The sequence below is a fragment of the Melanostigma gelatinosum genome (assembly GCF_949748355.1).
Source record: "Melanostigma gelatinosum genome assembly, chromosome: 19".
Taxonomy (NCBI): domain Eukaryota; kingdom Metazoa; phylum Chordata; class Actinopteri; order Perciformes; family Zoarcidae; genus Melanostigma; species Melanostigma gelatinosum.
Window position 1 is genome coordinate 21,668,484 of NC_136652.1, and position 18,929 is coordinate 21,687,412.

General features: G+C 45.7%; 1 protein-coding gene across 4 annotated transcripts; it reads right to left on the bottom strand.

Annotated features, from left to right (window-relative positions):
* Window positions 1–248: 248 nt before the first annotated feature.
* filip1b (filamin A interacting protein 1b) lies at window positions 249–17,010 on the bottom strand. Of its 4 annotated transcripts, none has more exons than XM_079290561.1 (7): window positions 16,818–17,009; window positions 9,744–9,975; window positions 6,537–6,701; window positions 5,735–5,913; window positions 2,556–5,280; window positions 1,588–1,645; window positions 249–904 (listed from the first exon to the last, which is right to left on the bottom strand). In XM_079290561.1, exons 2-7 carry the CDS (start codon window positions 9,966–9,968, stop codon window positions 891–893), a joined length of 3,366 nt encoding a protein of 1,121 aa, XP_079146687.1. In that variant the 5' UTR covers window positions 9,969–9,975; window positions 16,818–17,009; the 3' UTR covers window positions 249–890. The 4 variants fall into 4 exon arrangements, with proteins under 4 accessions (XP_079146687.1, XP_079146686.1, XP_079146685.1 ...); XM_079290560.1 differs by having other exon boundaries at window positions 1,539–1,645; XM_079290559.1 differs by lacking the exon at window positions 249–904 and having other exon boundaries at window positions 979–1,645; window positions 16,805–17,010.
* Between the last annotated feature and the right edge of the window lie 1,919 nt (window positions 17,011–18,929).

The window sequence follows — 18,929 nt, forward strand, 5'->3', positions numbered from 1 at the left end:
ACAGTTTTCGTGATTGAAGTACACGCTGATAAAGTACTTTTCCAGATATTCAGTGTCCACATATACCGTATGTGTTTGTTTTTACTGTGGGTTTGTCTGAAGAAAACAAAGCAGAAACATACCTTTATTATATCAAATACTCTTTAAACCAACATACCATTGATGTTCCTTTTATTCTTTTCATACATTCAAAGGTCGTTTTTTAATCCAGCGTAAAACCACATTTCCACCGTCTCACACACACACACGGCTCTAAATACAACGTGAAGATACTTCAAATACTCCAAGCTGTTCTCACTGCCAGGTAGAAGTGAACCCTTTCAGTTCTTACATTACTATCTCCATTTCATTGTCATTGTTTTATGTTCATATATATACTTTTGTTTAAATGTGTATATGTGTAAATAGTCGTTAAATGTTTATTCTTACCTTTGTTCTAATTTGTTGTTCTTGTTTTTTGTCTTTGTACGTTGAGAGCAACTGAAAAAACTGATTCAAATTCCAATAAAGCTGATTCTGATTGTGATATATAATTTGGTTTATTAACTTTTAGCCAACGGGAGAATACATGGACAAGTATGGCAATATATGCTAATCGCCAATACTGCCAGCAACAAGTGATGAGACGACACACTGACTTCAAAGTCTGTTGAGTTCATTGTTCTTAAATCATCAGCTGTAGACGAGCATCCCATCACAAAACATCCGCTTTCGTGTTTCGTCACAGACGACACGTTGTTTTATGAACAACATGATCCGTTTTGTGCTCCATTGATGTGTGAACCCTGATTCAGTTTGACTTTCTTTTAACGGCGTCTTCAAGTCTTCGTGGTTCATTTGGATTTTCCCACGGTGCTGTTTTCAGATGTCTTCTCGGGACTTCGTGGATCTCAGCTCAGCGGACCTGCAGTAGAAAATGACAACAGTCTGGAAACATCAAGTGCTCTGTTTAGCAGCATGGGTTAATATTATGGAGGTTGTTCTGCTGTTTAAGACACACACGCACACACACGCACACACACAACAAAGCAATGCCAGATTCAGAGATCAATATATATTTTTATTTAAGTGCCTGTCAAAAAGAACAATGAAAACTGAGACTCTCAAACAGTCCACAGTGAGACTGGAAACCTCCAAAAGCTGCTGTGAAACAGAAACATGTGCTACGAAAAAAAAAGTAAATGAGAATAAAGTTTAGAGCGACGTCCAGAAAGTATCAGCAACATGAAGTTCATCAAAATGCAGACGAGACATGCACAGAGATGCTTCATTTAGGAATTAAATAAAACAAAAAACATTAAAAAAAACATCCTTCAAATGAGAAAATCTTTCCTGAAAACATGTTTAGTTTCAAACTGAAGGTGTGACTGAAATAAAACTTGTGTTTGGAAATCTTCACACACGACTCATAAACCCAACCATGACATCGCCCCCCCCCCCCCCCTCAGCTCTTGCCTCCTGCCGCGGAGGCCGAGCCGCACACCGTCGACCTCCTCAGCTCGATTTTCATCGACTGGCATTCGGCCCGCGACTCTAACCTCGTCACCGTCGACACGCCCAGAACCGCCTTGCTGCTCGGCTTCGTACCTTTTGACACCGGGATCCGCGTGGCGGCGCTCCGAGCGGACTGCACGTCCGAACCGGGCTGGAAAACACAAAACAACATTAGGAGAGGGATGATGTTGACTATTTCTTAAAGACGAAGGTCCAAGGCTGCAGCTGAAGCCGGATCTGGGTCTGTCCACGGTGGACCGGTCTCTGCTGGAGGGTCTGGGTCTGTCCACGGTGGACCGGTCTCTGCTGGAGGATCTGGGTCTGTCCACGGTGGACCGGTCTCTGCTGGAGGGTCTGGGTCTGTCCACGGTGGACCGGTCTCTGCTGGAGTCTGAGCTGAAGGAGGTTCTGGTGAACCTGCATGAGTTCATCTGGTTTCACCAGAATCCGACCCGGTGGCTCCGATGACGAGCATCAAGAATAACTCTATAGAAACAGACCATCTGATAGAGGATCAGGACTACACTGAGACTGGTTCATATGGAGGATCAGGACTAGACTGAGACTGGTTCATAGAGGATCAGGACTACACTGAGACTGGTTCATATGGAGGATCAGGACTACACTGAGACTGGTTCATATAGAGCAGGGATTCCCAAAGTGGGGATATCTATATCAGCGGTTCCCAAACTTTTTAGGCCGCGCACCCCCCCCCCTTAATAAAAAAAATAAAAAAGAAGCAACAGAGCCTTCATAGCCGCATAAGAATCAGACCAATGAGAGAACGCCAACGCCACTTAATATTCATTCTCTCTCTCTCTCCCTCTCCCTCTCCCTCCCTCTCTCTCCCTCCCCCTCTCTCTCCCCCTCTCTCTCTCTCTCTCTCTCTCCCTCTCTCTCTCTCCCTCTCTCTCCCCCTCTCTCTCTCTCTCTCCCCCTCCCTCCTGGGGAGAGCGCTCACTAGCATGCACATGCTACCTGATTTCATTTTGAAACATTTCAGAAGCAGCTGTAAGAAGATGAGACATCCTTCAGATATCTCTGTGTTTGTAGCATCTCACCACTGACTGCGTTGGCCTGGAGGTTGCCGAGGCGACGGGCGTGATCGTGATGCTGCTCGTCATCTTGCTCTGAGTCGTCTTCCCCGTTGAGGATTGGCGCGGCGAGCGGAGCACCGTTCCCGTTTCCCTGCTGCTTTCCGAACTTCTGAGCGTCAACACGGGACCGCCGCAGCCGTCGGAGGGCCTCTTGAACTGCGGGCCCAGGTGGATGTGGATCTTGTGTTCTTCCGTCGTGATGATGTTGCCGTTGTACTTCCTGAAAGGCGTCGGCTGCTTCTCCGGGTTCACCTTGATCACCGTGCGGCTCGCAGCGGCGACGTCGTCGTGACGCTCGGGCGACGCGCACGCTTCGGCCACGGGGGTGGTGCTGACCGTGATGGACACCGGCGACCGGAGGCCGCAGCCGTTGGTTTTATCCGGACTCTTGGCCCTGGAGATGGCGGTTATGGTGACGGGGGATTTGGCCCCCGCCGGCTCGCAGGCTTTGCTCCTCGAGGCCACGGTCGTGGGCTTGGGGACGATTGTGATGCGAGGTTTCTGCAGGCCGAGAGTCGGGATGATGGTGGTGCTGGAGAAGAAATCCTCGGCTCGAGGGCTGGTGATCTCCAAGGTGGCGGTGCTGTTCTCGTGATCCGGGGTCACGCGGATGTGCAGCGGATGGCCCGGCCTGGTCATCTCAGGCGGATGGAACAAGGACGCCCTACCGGTCATGTCGGGGGCGGTCCGAGTGAGCGTGATGGCCTCCTTCTTCTTCATCCACGGTATCCAGGATTTCTTTGCTCCGAGTTCTGCCGAAGCTGGAGGGTATCGTTCAAGAACCGCCGGCTTTTTAAGACCCCGTTGTCTGAGGTTGCTCATTAAGTGGTTTTCCTCGAGGACGGATTTCCGGATGAAGCCCGCTGCCGTCTCGTCCGCCTCGCTCACCATCACATCCGTCTGCACCGCGGTGGAGGTAACCGGGACATTGAGCATCATCTTACCATTCATACTGGGCCTCAAGGCGCGACTGTACCGCTTGGTGGCCTCCAGCTCCTTGGTAAGGTTGGCGAAGTCATGGCCCATGCTCATCTTCTTCTCTTCCTCCTGCAAGAACCTCTGCTGGAGGACGGAATAATCCGCCTGCAGCTGGGAGAGCTGGTCCTCCTTGTTCATCAGTTCGTGGATCTTCTCCTTCAGGGCCTGGACGTCCACCTGCAGCTCTCTGCTTTTGGACTCCTCGATCTTGCAGCGGATCCTGAGCGCAGCCTCCGAACTCGTGATCTCGCCCTTCTCTATGGCTTTGTTTCTGGCGATGTGACTTTTCATTTCTTCCAGCTGCTTCGAGAGGGTGTTTGCTTTGTCCTGCTCTGTTCTGAATTTCTTCTCCAGTAGATCATACTCGTCCTCTGTTTTCATTAAATCTCCTTCCACCACCTCGAGTTGTTTGAGCCGGCTCTTGAGTCTTTCAATTTCTAGCGTGAGCTCTTTTGCTTTGTTGTCTTCATCTGCATTTCTGTCATTGTCCTCGATGGACCACTTCCTTTTTATTTCCCTCTCGGTCTCCTCAAGTCCATCTATTCTCATTCTCATATCACCCAGCTTGGTATTCAGCTCCCGACACCTTTCCTCTTCGCTCACAAGTTTAGTAGTTAACTCATCTTTCTCTTTAAGGAGGCTCTTGACTCTGACCTCCATTTCAGATTTGAATTTGAGAAGTTTTTTGCTCTCCTCGATCAGCTTCTCCGTGACCTCTGTGACCTTGCCCTGCTCCGCTTTGAACATCCTACTCAAATCATCACTTTTCTGTTCTTCCTGTTTGAGTCTCTCCGCCGTGTTCTTCCTTTCATCGACCAGAATAACCGTGAAAGACTTCAACTTCATCAGATCGTCTTTGAGGACCATTTCTGTCTTTTCAAACTTTGTCTCTGAGCACTCGAGTTCCTTCATCCGAGCTATCAGCGCCTCCAGCTCGCCGGCCAGATCCTTCACGACGCCTTTCTCTTTCTCCAGGTTGGTGTGAAGCTGAGAGCACTCCGTTCTGCTCCTACTGAAAGCCCCCTCCACTTTCTCCAGTTCAACCATCCTCTTCTGCAGCTTGTCCAGCTCCAGCCTCAGCTCCTTGCCGTGGTTCTCCTCACCCTGCAGCTTATTCCTCAGCTCCCTGCACTGAGTCTCCGTTTTGGTTATCTCCTCATCCTTGCCCTCCATCTCCAGCACTCTCTTCCGCAGATTCTCCAGCTCGGTCACGAGAGACGAATCCCCGCACTCCCCTTTGCTGATCTTCTCCCTCAGCTCCTGCAGGTCTTCCTCGGACTTGCGCAGCGACTTGTTGCTCTCCTCCAGCTCCTCGATCTCGTGCGCCAGTCCGGCCAGCTTCAGCCCGAGCTGTCGGCTTTGGGACTCTTCGTCGGCCAGTTTGGCCGTCATCTCCTCGCGTTCCTGCACAAACCTGGCCGCTCTGTGCTCCAGCTCGGCCTCCAGCGCGAGCACCTTCTGGCCGTCCTCCTTGGCGGTGTCGGTGACTGCCGCCAAGCGCTGCTCCTTCTCCTGCAGCTTCTGAGCGAGGTCCTGGACCTTCTGGCTCTGCTGGTCGATCTGCTCGATATGCAGCTGCCGCTCGTCCACCAACATCAGGGCGAAGGACTTGAGCTTAACCAGCTCCGCTCTGACCTTCTCCAGCCTCCTGCTGTGGTCCTTGTCCTTACGAGCCTGGTAGGCCTTCTCCTGCTCCAGCAGCCTCTTGAGTCTAAGAAACGAGGAGGAAAACACAACAGATGAACTCATTTTGGATCAAACCATCCTGTCACCTTCTCTACAGTTTCCTGTATTTCTCTATCAGATGGTGCACATTAGTCAGACCAGCCTCACAATGTTGTGTTAATTACATCGTGCAATATTGCATTGCAATTTTATGTGCGATATTATTTGGATTAATCTATGTGCAATATAACTTTCTACTACTTTATAATAATAATATAATAATTATTTTGTTTCCATTAGGGTCTGGTGTTCGTATCACTTCTTATACACTTTATATTTCTCCGCTTGTATTTCATCTTTGTTGTTCTATTTTACTTTATTTATGGGACGGTGGACCGGTGGGGACGGTGGGGACGGTGAGACGGTGAGGACGGTGGGACGGTGAGACGGTGGGACGGTGGGGACGGTGGGACAGTGAGACGGTGGGACGGTGGACTCACCTCTCCCTCTCCTGCTCCAGCAGGTTGGTGAAGTCGTCGCTCTTGTTCATGAAGTCGGCGTGTTTCTGTTTCTCGTTGTCGAGCTCCGTGACGGTGCGCCGGTGACATTTCTCCGCCAGCAGCAGCTGCTCCAGCATGCGTCTGTACGTCTCCCTCTGTTTGTCCTCCAGACGGTCCAACTGGGGGGACACACGTCAACGCTCATTATCAACAGCAGCTCGGGCCACATCTGCCGCCACAACGACCCCCCAAAAAACAACATGAGCCACAGGTTCATTTGCACAAAATAGAAAACGCTTCGATGACATTACTCCATCTCTGTGTAAACTCTTTCATGTACACAAAGTTATCCTTCAGTCCCAATGGAGGACACGTCACTCCTCCTTTCTGGGAATTGAGAGGTTTTAAGAAACTTCTAGAAGTTAAAAAACCTTTAGACTGATCAGGTACAACTTTATTTTTTATAGGAGTGTTATTTCCTTGTAATTTCTGTCAAGGTTTCCTGGATCGACGTTTTTAGCAGCGATGGAAGAAGTATTGATGTCGTTTAATGCAGTAAAAGTACTAATACCAAACTGTAAAGATACTCCACTACCAGTAAAAGTCCTGAGTCAAAGTATCTAAATGTATTAAAGTAACAGAAGAGTAAAAAGTACTGCAACACTGTTACTTTGCTGTAAGGAGCAGAAAATAAGTACCAGAGTAAATGTACGGAGTTACATTCATTTTCTTTCAAAGAAGCTTTCAGAAGACGAGTTCCTGTTGTAAATAGTACTGAGACTCTGCTGGAGACTCCTCTGACCTCGGCCATGGGTTTCTGGTACACGTCGTCGTTCTTCAGGGTGAACGGTCCGTCTCTCTGCAGCGCCTGCAGGGCTTTGGTGGGGACGGCCGAGGCGTACCGAGCTTCCAGAGTCTCCGGTCCGGTCCGGTCCGACTTCAGCAGGCCGATGATGTCCTCTCTGGCCTGAGGAGACGCAGCAGAGACTTCAATGCTAATATCCTCTACTTTTTATGATTATTACTGTATTTATCTTCCTGTGGCGTGAAAGAAAGCATTTGTTCAGTTTTTATGGATGAATAAATATTTTGAATATTTGAATACTGCATTCATGAAACTACGTTAACTTTCAAATACGATTTCATTTGTATTATATATTTATATTGAGATCAACAATAACAATAATATTTTATAAATGATGTATCTTTATTGTTATTATTGTTGAGAAGATTGAGTTTTGACCCAGTTTAGATTTTCTTTATATTTTTGGTTGTTTTCCTGTTAACGGGTTATTTGATGAGGTCAAAGTTCCTCACTTCAAAACTAATAATGAGGCTTTAAAATGTATTAATACATATAACAAGATTAATTCATAAATAAAGTGCTTTGCAAAGAAAACCACTGTTGCATTTTTTTCACACAAGACAAGGAAATAAAACCAACAATAAAAGGAACAAATAGTAAAACTTAATCGCTTTAAAAAACACATTAAATATGACACGCTCAAAAATCAAATCAAAATTCATTAAATTAAATTTAAAAAAATCTAATAAAAATAGCTCTCCAGTGAAAGAACCTTTTAAAATATTTTTCCAAGACAATGTTTCTGTACAATACGTCTGAGGGAAACATTTCTTCAAATTTGTTATTATATTAGAAAATCCCCCAAAAACACAATCAAATCCTGAACTTCAGTTAAACTGCAATCCAAAACACAAGTAAAGATCCAAAGTCTAAAAGATGCACGTGAACTTATTCTGAAGCTGTCAACTCCCAAACAGCATTTTATAACGATGGAGTGTCTTTGTTCAGCCGTTATGTTCACGCGTTTAACTTCTTGAATATTTACACAGCGATGCTCAGACACCAGCTGAATGACGTCATCTGGATGTGATGCTGCATCACGTGGACCCAAAAGAAACGATGACCTCATAAGCTCACGTCAACACGACAGAAGGAGCGACGCAGCTTTCCTCCAGCAGAGGGAGCTGTTTCCTCCACTCACCCGCTCTCTGCTCATCATCAGTTCACGGTGACGTCATTGTATTCTCGTTTAGGTGAAGAGCGTCACTGCAACGTGTCCCGACAATCCTCAATATCTGCGTGTGGATCGAGATCTGCAGCTGCAGAAAGACTTGAAAATGAACGCAATGATTTCTTAAGGAGAGGAAGGTTTCGATGTTTACGGTGGGACGCGGACGTGACGCTTTATCAGTTCACTCAACGTGTAAAATAACCTGTTTTTTATGATTATTGGTGGTGATTGCTGTCTATGTTCAGCTGTAAATGTTTTCATTTGTTCTACCCAACAAAAGAAGCGAAAGCTCTCAAATGTGAAAGGATCTGAGAGACAGAGAGCAGAAATTATAATCCTTTACTGCTGTTTTATTTTTTCTACCTGTCTGAAATCATCTTAACATGTTTAAATAAATACAAATTTGAATGAAAAAACCCCGAAAAAAAACACAAATATATATTTTCATCAGTAGTTCACTCTAATCAAACAAACAGCAGGAAATAGTGCGTTTGTTGGGGACTACTTTCAGCGGCGGATGAATCCACTGCACTGGTGCTCCAGCTAGTGCAGTGGGTTCCATTGAAGGGTCCGGGGACCCTCCGGGGGTCTGTGGCTCTCTGTCAGGGGGTCCGTGGAATAATTATTATAAAATTGTGCTGTATCATTAAAAAAGTTCAAATATTAGTTTATTTTGAAAAGATGGAAATTATTCGTAGGAAAACGCACGAAAAAAGTAACAGTGCGGCTCACCGATGTGTTTTTAATGGAGGTCAATGGTTCATCAGGATACTGTCAGTTCACTGTTATTCACATATAAAGTGTATTTTTCCGTTATTTAACAAAAAGCAGCACTTCCTGTGTGCAGTGTGTGTTTTCTCCGTCCTCATGGAAAACCTCCATCACGCCCAGACTGGAAACAGAGCAGTTTATAAACGTGCCGCGTGATGAAATCATCATCAGACTGTCGGCCTGTTTCCACAACGCTTTAAAAACCTTCAACCATCTCGCGCTGAGTCGATGTGTCTCATATTCATGGTTCCATGAGCTGCTGCTGCTTTGGGGGAAATAAAGAATAACTGATGATTTTCTGTGAAAGACGAGAAACTATTTCCAGACCTTCCTTCGTCCTCGACTGAGCCTTCAGTCGTCTCCATGGAGAACAAACCTTCCTCCATTCTCAGAACTCCTCCGACACGATGACTCATGTCTTTAAAATAGACAAAACATTGATTTTTGATGATATTTGTCCTGTTGATGACGTGATATGATGAGTTCACGTAAAAACTGACAACGAGGCTGTCTCATAGTAATAATAATATCAATACCAATATTTATCCTCATATTAATATAAATATGAATGTGCCTTGGTTATTCGTGAAGCACTTTTGCATTTTTCACACAAACTAAATAATAAAAATACAGTAACAATAGAAATAAATGAAAACAATTTAAAAAGAGAACATATGTGGAAAACAATTTAGTCAAATTAAATTACTTTTTTTAATAAACTAAAATCATATGAAAAATTAAAAATTTTAAGTTAAAAAAGATGATCAACAACTCTGATGGAAAAACAAAAACGCAGACATTTGTTTTCACAGAACGCGTTTCATGTTCATGCTGAACGTTAAATATTAATATCTATTCTGGTTGTGACCGTCTGTAAAACTGTTTTACACGTTTTTCCAAATTGCTCAAATCATCTCAGTATGTTGATGAATATTTACATGATATTTAACGAATAATTACAGATGCAAAGGAGAATAAATCATTCCAGCGGTTGTAAATCAGATTTGGTAAAAGTTCTTTGTTTGGTTAAAGACGGATGAAGATGACAGGAGGCTCAGACTAAAACCACTTCAGTCTCATTCAGGTACTCACATGGTTGATTACTATATTATTATTATTATTATTATTATTATTATTATTATTATTATTATTATTATTATTATTATTATTATATTAACATCACTGTGACGTGAACCCGGTACCTGAACTTCTCCTTCCATGATTCCCAGCAGGTGCAGCAGGTCGCTCTTGGTCAGATCCTTGCTGCTCTCTGCAGCTCTCTGAGGTTTCGCCGTCCTCCCGTCCTGGACCTTCATCTTCCTCTTGCTGAGCTCCGGTTGGTTCTCCTCCTCCTGCTCGACGAAGCCTTTGGTGGGCTGGATGTGTCCGTCATCTGGACCCTCCATGGTGCAGGTCCGGGATCGCATCTTCTACCTGTGAGCAGAAACAAAATGGATGAGCCAGTGATCCTAGAAAACCCTTTAGTTCACTTCAGGAAGCTCACTGGTGGTGTGTTGATACATTATCATTATAGTTTATAATCATTATAATAATAATATCATTATCTGATAACCCAACGTCCATGTTTTCTTATCTTAAGAAAACACATCAGAGGAGAAGCTCTGCTCCTGGTGGAGGAGGAGGAGGAGGAGGACTGCAGGTGAAGCCGGATCTGGGTCTGTCCACGGTGGACCGGTCTCTGCTGGAGGATCTGGGTCTGTCCACGGTGGACCGGTCTCTGCTGGAGGATCTGGGTCTGTCCACGGTGGACCGGTCTCTGCTGGAGGACCTGGGTCTGTCCACGGTGGACCGGTCTCTGCTGGAGTCTGAGCTGAAGGAGGTTCTGGTGAACCTGTGGCTCCGATGACGAGCATCAAGAACAACTCTATAGAAACAGACCATCTTCTCTCTGATGGTGTCTTCACTGATGGAGGTCATGTAGATCGAGAGAAGCCAAACAAACGATGATGAAATCGACAGCTGGGCCGGCTGGTACTGGGTGAGGGTTGAGATGGGGGTCCTCACAAAGGAACAAGTAATTGGATCAAAGCAGGCTGTGACTCAACCAGAGAGAATCCTGGCAGTGAAGCGGCAGCAACCGCGTTACCCCGCCTGTTATTAATAGTCGTTTCATGGGCGGAGATATGCCAAGATCTCCCACGCGTCACAACTGGGAGACTCACTGGGAGACTCACTGGGAGAGTCACTGGGAGACTCACTGGGAGACTCACTGGGAGACTCACCGGGAGAGTCACCGGGAGACTCACTGGGAGAGTCACTGGGAGACTCACTGGGAGACTCACTGGGAGACTCACTGGGAGACTCACTGGGAGACTCACTGGGAGACTCACCGGGAGACTCACTGGGAGAGTCACTGGGAGACTCACTGGGAGACTCACTGGGAGACTCACCGGGAGACTCACCGGGAGACTCACCGGGAGACTCACCGGGAGAGTCACCGGGAGAGTCACCGGGAGACTCACCGGGAGAGTCACCGGGAGAGTCACCGGGAGACTCACTGGGAGAGTCACTGGGAGACTCACTGGGAGACTCACTGGGAGACTCACTGGGAGACTCACCGGGAGACTCACTGGGAGACTCACTGGGAGAGTCACCGGGAGACTCACTGGGAGAGTCACTGGGAGACTCACTGGGAGACTCACTGGGAGACTCACTGGGAGACTCACCGGGAGACTCACTGGGAGACTCACTGGGAGAGTCACCGGGAGAGTCACTGGGAGACTCACCGGGAGACTCACTGGGAGACTCACTGGGTCACATCTAAAGCCAGGACAAGTGTGAAGCAGCAGCTGGAAGGTTTGGGCTTCAGAGGAAGAACCCGTCTGCGTCAATAAGCCGACAGAAGCCTTTATGTTACATGTGCTCAACAAGTTCAGAAAAATAGATTTTTCCAGTATTTGGAATGATGATGTAACTTTTATCCAGAACATTCAATTCAAGGTTTCCGTTAGATCATCATTTCGATACAAAAACTGTTTAATCGCTGCAAGATTTTAAATGAGGCAAGTTTCCATCAGGAACTTACATTTTGTGTTGATTTTGGCGTTTGTTTTCGGTTGCTTTGAAGCGTTTGTCACACATGATGTGTTCGGACCGTTGGAAAGATTATAATCTGACTATTCACCGTTTTTACAGCTTCCGGTTGTGATAAACGCTGTAGTTTTGGCGATGGCCGAAACAAAACATGCTTTTTCATACCGCCGGTGGGTTTTAGGGTTCATGAGGGTTAATGCCACAGTATGCAGTGATATTTTAGAAAATAGTGCTTTGTGCACAAATCCAGCTCCATGAAGAAATGCTTTTCCGAGTATCGTGTAGAAGAATGTCACTGGTCTGCACTGGTCCCTTTGGGATGCCGACCTGATCGTCTCAGTGTTGCACAAAGCAAATCTCAAGTCTTTGTAAGATGTGTTGGCGACCGCCGCAGAGAAGGATGGCGTCAAAAACACACCAAACTGCAAATGAAATTAAAACACATGAACTGCCAATATACAGTGTAAACAGTGTTTTGTTCCAGCCCCCCCCCCCCCCACGGTGAGAGATATTTTCGGAGACGTGATGAGGACTAACTGGTCTCCTGACTTACACTTGAGACCGGCTAAAACCTCAAGACAGCTGTGGCCCGTGGCCGACACACGAGACCTGCAGAGCATAAGAAGCTGGACGAGGCATGTTAACAAGAAGGTCACAGGTTCGACTCCAAAGAGGGGACAAGTGTCCTGATTAAATGTCTTTGGGCAACACACGGATGTTTTCTAATCCAGCGATTCCAGAACAATAATTCTCTGCGAATTTTAAAAAGCATATTGCGTCTATTACTCCTGTTGGTTTTGGGCCAATATGAAACTGATGTGTTTGTGTTACAAATCATGAGTGCAACAAACTGTTCCTGTTGCTGCTTGAAGTGAGTAAGTGTGTTTATTTCAGTCCCTTCTTTTATTTCACATTGTCTCCTGTGAGGCTTCAGGAGGTTTGCTAGTTGAGGAAATGTACATTAATGGCTACCTGGGCAGAGAATACAGACGTTCTCACTCCGTGTGTGTCGTTCAGAGCTTCTCCATGCTTTGTTGTCCTTTTAGTGCCGTTTGCCATTGTTTGCCACCATGTTTGAGAGCCGTGTGGAGAATATAGATACACTCTGAATTTTCTATTTAGCACATTAAATAATAGATCCAGATAAACAGCATATTTTAGCTTATATTTTATCGTGTTATAAATTTGCGACATTGTAAAAAATAAAACCATACAGACATTACAAACAATAAATACATGATTGTATGTGGATATTATTCATGTAACTGCCAGGAAACGGATGGTGCATTATTTGTCATTAAATGCAATGAAGTCATAGCCGTCAGAATCTCACAATATCGCTGACTCATGATGACCACAAGGAGGTTGAAATATCTTCTTTACGTCTAGATCCAAACAACGTAGGTATTTGGACGGATTGCTGTGAAATGTGCCGACAGTCACGGCCCCTACAAAATGAATTATCATCATTTTTCAACAAATGTCATCGTCAGATTTAAAATTTAAAATTTGTCCAATACCTGGAGAGCTAATGACATCCAGGGCTATCACTTTATGCTCCATCAGCAATCCCACAGATGCCTGGACCTCCATTTTCCTTCTCACACTCCTCCACAGCACCAGTCGTTGTCAAATAAATAGCCTCTTCAATAGCCGCTAACCGCTAGCCGCTAACCCTAGCCGCTAACCCTAGCCGCTAGCCGCTAGCCGCTAGCCGCCTGTTCATACTAATACAACGCCTCAACAGTTGTTAGCTGAACAGAGGTCACGTAGGTCAATCCCCGAGACAGAAAACACCAACTAAACATCCAGTGGGTTCATGTTTCAGCTGATGTTGAAATGATAGACGTGTCCTCGGGGTAAATATAGATCATGCTGCATGTCTGGCCTCTGTCGTCCGTAATGGTTTTCTCTTGTTCGACGCATCGGCCTCATGATTGAAAGCAAAAGTGTCGTCTGTCATGTTAGCGTTGTTGCGGCGGCCATATTTGGTGGTAGATATGCGTAATATTTACTTCTTCCAATGCTTCACGTAACCGGACATTTTGAGTTGGTTAAACATAGAACACGGTCGCAATTATAAGACTCTGTCCTTTGAGTGTTATTATCTTGAACAGAAGGTTTTAGCTGACTTGAAGCGTCCGTATTTTCAGGCACTTCTGTTTTATTTAAAGCCAAGTTGGATATTTTTGAGCTTTCAGAAAAATGCCAGTCATAACAACAGTGTTTAGAAGTTGGAAACTGCTAATTACAGTAAAATAACAGATTTATTTTGTAGTGAAACAGTTTTCTAGTCAGAACCAGTAACATCTATTGTTATGGTGAACTTGGCTGCAATTTATTGAATTGTTTAGGTTAGTTATAGGGAGTATACTTTTCTTTAAATGAATTGTGTTCTGGCCTAAATTCTTCACATTACTGAAATGAAGCAGAAGTCAAACATTGATCATTGTCGATTCAGAGAGATGACTACATGAGGGAGCGACGGGCTTCGTGAAGGCGGTTTAAAGAGGTCTGGCCTGTCGCTGTTACTCACTTAAATACTGTGAGCTGCAAGCACAAGATCGACATTTAGATAAACTCAGAAGTTCAGTGGTCTTTAAATGAATACGCCTGACCTGTAAAGGTATGTTCAGACAGAACTATTCTGTTATTACCTTGTACCTGTAGTGGAAGTCCGAGATACGCCTGAATTACGCCTGTTGTGTGTCAAAGGAGGCAACACAATGGTGACTGTGGCCCACTGATGAAAGTACTGCAATATTTATATATTTGAAGTATTATGAAATGAGGTGACATTCCTGAAAAGAATCTGTATTCATTTTATTTCCCATTGCTGACCTCTATAGCACACACACAATGTAATGTTATGCCTGAAGGGCTGTGCGTTTCACCAATAGTGTGGTGTGAACTCTGTGGTTCGGACCACAGACTGAATAGAAGAAGTGGACGTGAGTCATCGTGACGTCCTCGTTGATTTGTGGACTGATGTTTTGAAGCCTCGAGTTCAACAATTTCACCGTCGCAATCTTGGAATACGACCGTCGCCATCTTGTTTTTTTGCAACCAGTGAACAGGAAGTGAGCACATCTGGACTGAGGAGGAGACGTAGAGACACTGTACACGTCTCTGGTAGAGACCTGTCAATCAGCGTGTAGCCCCGCCCTAAAGCATCCCCTGCTTTATGGTCTGTGTGACTGTAAATGGACCATAATGTACTAAATGAACATCATGCTGTATTGAAGAAGACTTGAGACTGGAGACTGAGACATAAACTCATGTCGCTGTTTCGCATGTTGCTCTGTTGCTCGTAATGTAAACAGCATGAGAATCTATTTCTAACGTCCTCGCAACCTTTACGCAACCAACCGACTCTTCATCTCCTGTCAGCTCATGAACTCACAACTCGTCATTCTTCTTCTATTTCAGCACCTCAACTCCTTTCTGTCTGCTCCAGCAGATTTATTTGCAATTCCAACTCGTTTTCACTTCAGCTCATTTTTCACCGAAGCTTATCGTCCCGTTTCTAAATCCCTCTTATCGGCAGTTATCCACACAGCTACCACAAAGCAAACACAGTTTTAGTGGGAAAACTCCAGCAGCCAGAGGGTTCTTGTCTCTGGGAGCTCAGCTGGCAAAGAGCCACTGACTGTTTATTTCCAGCTGAGCTTGTAGAACGGTGTGAGAGAAGTCTGGGAGGTAACAGCTACTGAGGCCACTGGATGAGAAACAGAGTTTCCATCAGTCTGTGGGATCGTTAGCTGCAGCACGTTACGTTCAGTCAGAGGAAACCTGCACGACGGCTGAGCGCTCCGGGTTCACAAGCAGCTCAAAGGGTTAAAGAGTCTTCACAACAGAGGACTCAGACTGTGAAGGCTTGTGACTGTAATCCTGGATTCTTCTTCAGTCACTCGTTGCTTTGCAGGCCACGGTTCCCCTTCAATAAATCTCCTTTAATCAACATTTGACCTAAAATCACCTTCAACTTAACGTATATATTATCACTGCTGTCAATGATCATGAATAAAGCTGCTGGAGTAACAATGAAAACCCTTACAAGTGAAATAGTTAAACAAGATGTATTTAAGTTACATATCATACATTTGAGAGATACATTTAAGTAATTAAAGTAAACCAAGACGTAATGTAACATTATTGTTGGTATGTTTCAGCTACTCATGAAGATCATGCGATATGATGGAAAGCTCCAGAACAGCCACTGAATGGACCTTCTGGTCCGGAATGTGCTTTGAACTCAATTTGTTTTCCAGAGAAAGTCCTAAAAGTTATCAGAAAAAAGAACATCTACAATCCCACCTGAAGTCTCCCTCAGTCGCCCCCTTCTTTCATCTCCACGTCATTCACCAATGAGTTGAGTCAGCTTTTGCGATGATGTCACAGCTGGAAACTGTGAGCTCATCGCCCCGTGCTGGTTCATCCGTTATCTCAGGGCCTCGCTGAGTCATCTCTACCAAAGGAAGTGTTTGCGCCTGCGCTTCGTCCCGCTGCCGGTCTCCTCATGACGTCAGTCAGTGAAGCCACATCGCAGACGAACGCCAACCCATTGATTATTGTTGTCTCATAATGATAATCAGGTCGTTTAGTCATGAGATCACGAAACGTAATATCTGACATTCAAACAAGATTAAAACAAAACGGAATTTCGGTTTAAGTTTCAGGCTTCAGAAACAGCTGTTTGACTTTGCAGTAAGGAATTTAAACCAAAAAACAGTTTTAAAGATACACGACCATCAAACGAACGCCTCAGTGATATCGATCCAATATTATGATAATATAACATGATCGCAGTAATTCTGTTCGCATATCAGTACTTATACTTTTGACAAGTACATTCTGCTGATAAACACATCTTAAGGGGTTTTCTCACCAAAAATCATTATGAAACAAAATAAATAAATTCCAGAAGCTGTTACCAGATAATATTGTTTTAATTTAATAAATTACGAATAAATATCAAATTATATTAATCGACAAATCACCTCAGCACTGATATCATCCATGTCAGAGATTATTATTTGTATTTTTCATGACATTTGAACAACATTCGTGTTTTTTATTCAATAGTTTTCCTTAATTTATAGATTTTTTTAAACAATATTTGTGATTTTGTAAGTTGTTTATTATCAGATATGTGATATTTTGTTCTTCCACCATGTAACTAAACATTTTAAATGAAACTAACACACACCTGTTCGTCTCACCTGGTCTCAGCAGGTAAAAGGTCTCACAGCTGTTCAATCCCAAAAAGAAAGTGACCCCGTTCCTCTTTGATGAGTTCACTGACAATCCGTCACAACATGACTGAGCTTCTCAAATCAGTCTTCGCTCCTCCAGCGCTCCTCTCGAGCTTCTTCTTCTGCACTTGTTCTTCTTCTCTTGCCACAGTTGGAGGCGTGAAGCTTCGTCTGAGGACAGAAACTCGCTGTGAATAAAGTCAGTTGTTCGTTCTTCCCTCCAGTTGGTTCCCGGTCAGCAGTGAGAGTCTGCTCTATATTTAACACGCGCTCTCAGTCTGTCAGCAGCTGCACTGACTGAGGCTTTAACAAACCCCCGACAGCTGAGCGCTGAGCTCTGGGCTCCTCCTCCTCCTCCTCCTCCTCCTCCACCTCCTGGTCCTGGTCCTGGTCCTGGTCCTGGTCCTGGTCCTGGTCCTGGTCCTGGTCCTGGTCCTGGCTCAGCTTGTAATGAGGTTTTGCATTAACTTGTGTTACTTTGGTTTAGCAGGTTGTTGTTTTTCTTTCTGTTTCTCAAAGCCACAACGCTTTGTGGTTACAGTCGAGGTGACGAAGATGCCAAAGATACAAAATATGTTGAGTTGGATTTGGATGAAATTCATTTTTAAATCAGATTGAATTTGTTTTAAATGGAAATCTGATTTGTATTTTGAGCCACACAAACAGTGAGAGATCCGGGCTGCACACAACGCTGAAGTTGTTATTTTTAATAACAGACGCTGGTTAGAAATCCCTCGTGGGATTCATGTCAGATTCTGAGAAAAATAATATCTCCTCCAGTATGAAAATTCTGTTATTGCAAACCGGGGGTCTCCTGGTGGTCTTCTGGCGGTCCCCTGATGGTCTCCTGGTGGTGTTCTGGTGGTCTCCTGGTGGTGTTCTGATGGTCTCCTGGTGGTCTTCTGGTGGTCCCCTGATGGTCTCCTGATGGTCTTCTGGCGGTCCTCTGATGGTCTCCTGGTGGTCCCCTGGTGGTCTCCTGATGGTCTTCTGGCGGTCCTCTGATGGTCTCCTGATGGTCTCCTGATGGTCTTCTGGCGGTCCTCTGATGGTCTCCTGATGGTCTCCTGGTGGTGTTCTGGTGGTCTCCTGGTGGTCTTCTGGCGGTCCTCTGATGGTCTTCTGGTGGTCCCCTGATGGTCTCCTGGTGGTCCCCTGATGGTCTCCTGGTGGTGTTCTGGTGGTCTCCTGGTGGTCTCCTGGTGGTCCCCTGATGGTCTCCTGGTGGTCTCCTGGCGGTCCCCTGATGGTCTCCTGGTGGTCCCCTGATGGTCCTCTGATGGTCCTCTGATGGTCTTCTGGTGGTCCCCTGATGGTCTCCTGGTGGTCTCCTGGTGGTCTCCTGGTGGTCTCCTGGTGGTCTCCTGGCGGTCCCCTGATGGTCTCCTGGTGGTCTCCTGGCGGTCCCCTGATGGTCTCCTGGTGGTCTCCTGGCGGTCCCCTGATGGTCCCCTGATGGTCTCCTGGTGGTCTCCTGGCGGTCCCCTGATGGTCTCCTGGTGGTCTCCTGGCGGTCCCCTGATGGTCCCCTGATGGTCCTCTGATGGTCTCCTGGTGGTGTTCTGGTGGTCTCCTGGTGGTCTCCTGGTGGTCTCCTGGTGGTCCCCTGATGGTCTCCTGGTGGTCCTCTGATGGTCTCCTGGTGGTCCCCTGATGGTCTCCTGGTGGTCTCCTGGCGGTCCCCTGATGGTCTCCTGGTGGTCCCCTGATGGTCTCCTGGTGGTGTTCTGGTGGTCTCCTGGTGGTCTTCTGGTGGTGTTCTGGTGGTCTCCTGGTGGTCTTCTGGTGGTCCTCTGATGGTCTCCTGGTGGTCCCCTGATGGTCCTCTGATGGTCTCTTGGTGGCCGCGAGGAAGAGACGAAGGAAAAGGATGTTTTCCTTTTTTTGATAAAGGACTATAAAGTTGACGTCACGCTGGTGCAAAAGGAAGAGGATAAATCATCTCAGAAACGTTGACATCTGTACCAAATGATCCTCCAATGCATGCAGAACATTGTGAGATGTTCGACAGGAACCATGAAAATGTTGACCTGCAGTTGATGCGAGTGGATCACCAAAATGATTGGAATTCATCCTCTG

Bases quoted from the DNA above. Each gene is read 5' to 3' on its own strand.
- filip1b (XM_079290559.1), bottom strand. From the start codon at position 9,968: ATGCGATCCCGGACCTGCACCATGGAGGGTCCAGATGACGGACACATC. The intron at 6,702-9,743 runs GTACCGGGTTCA...GCGTCTCCTCAG, and splicing joins TCATGGAAGGAGAAGTTCAG to GCCAGAGAGGACATCATCGG. The intron at 5,914-6,536 runs GTCAGAGGAGTC...GTGTCCCCCCAG, and splicing joins ACCAGAAACCCATGGCCGAG to TTGGACCGTCTGGAGGACAA.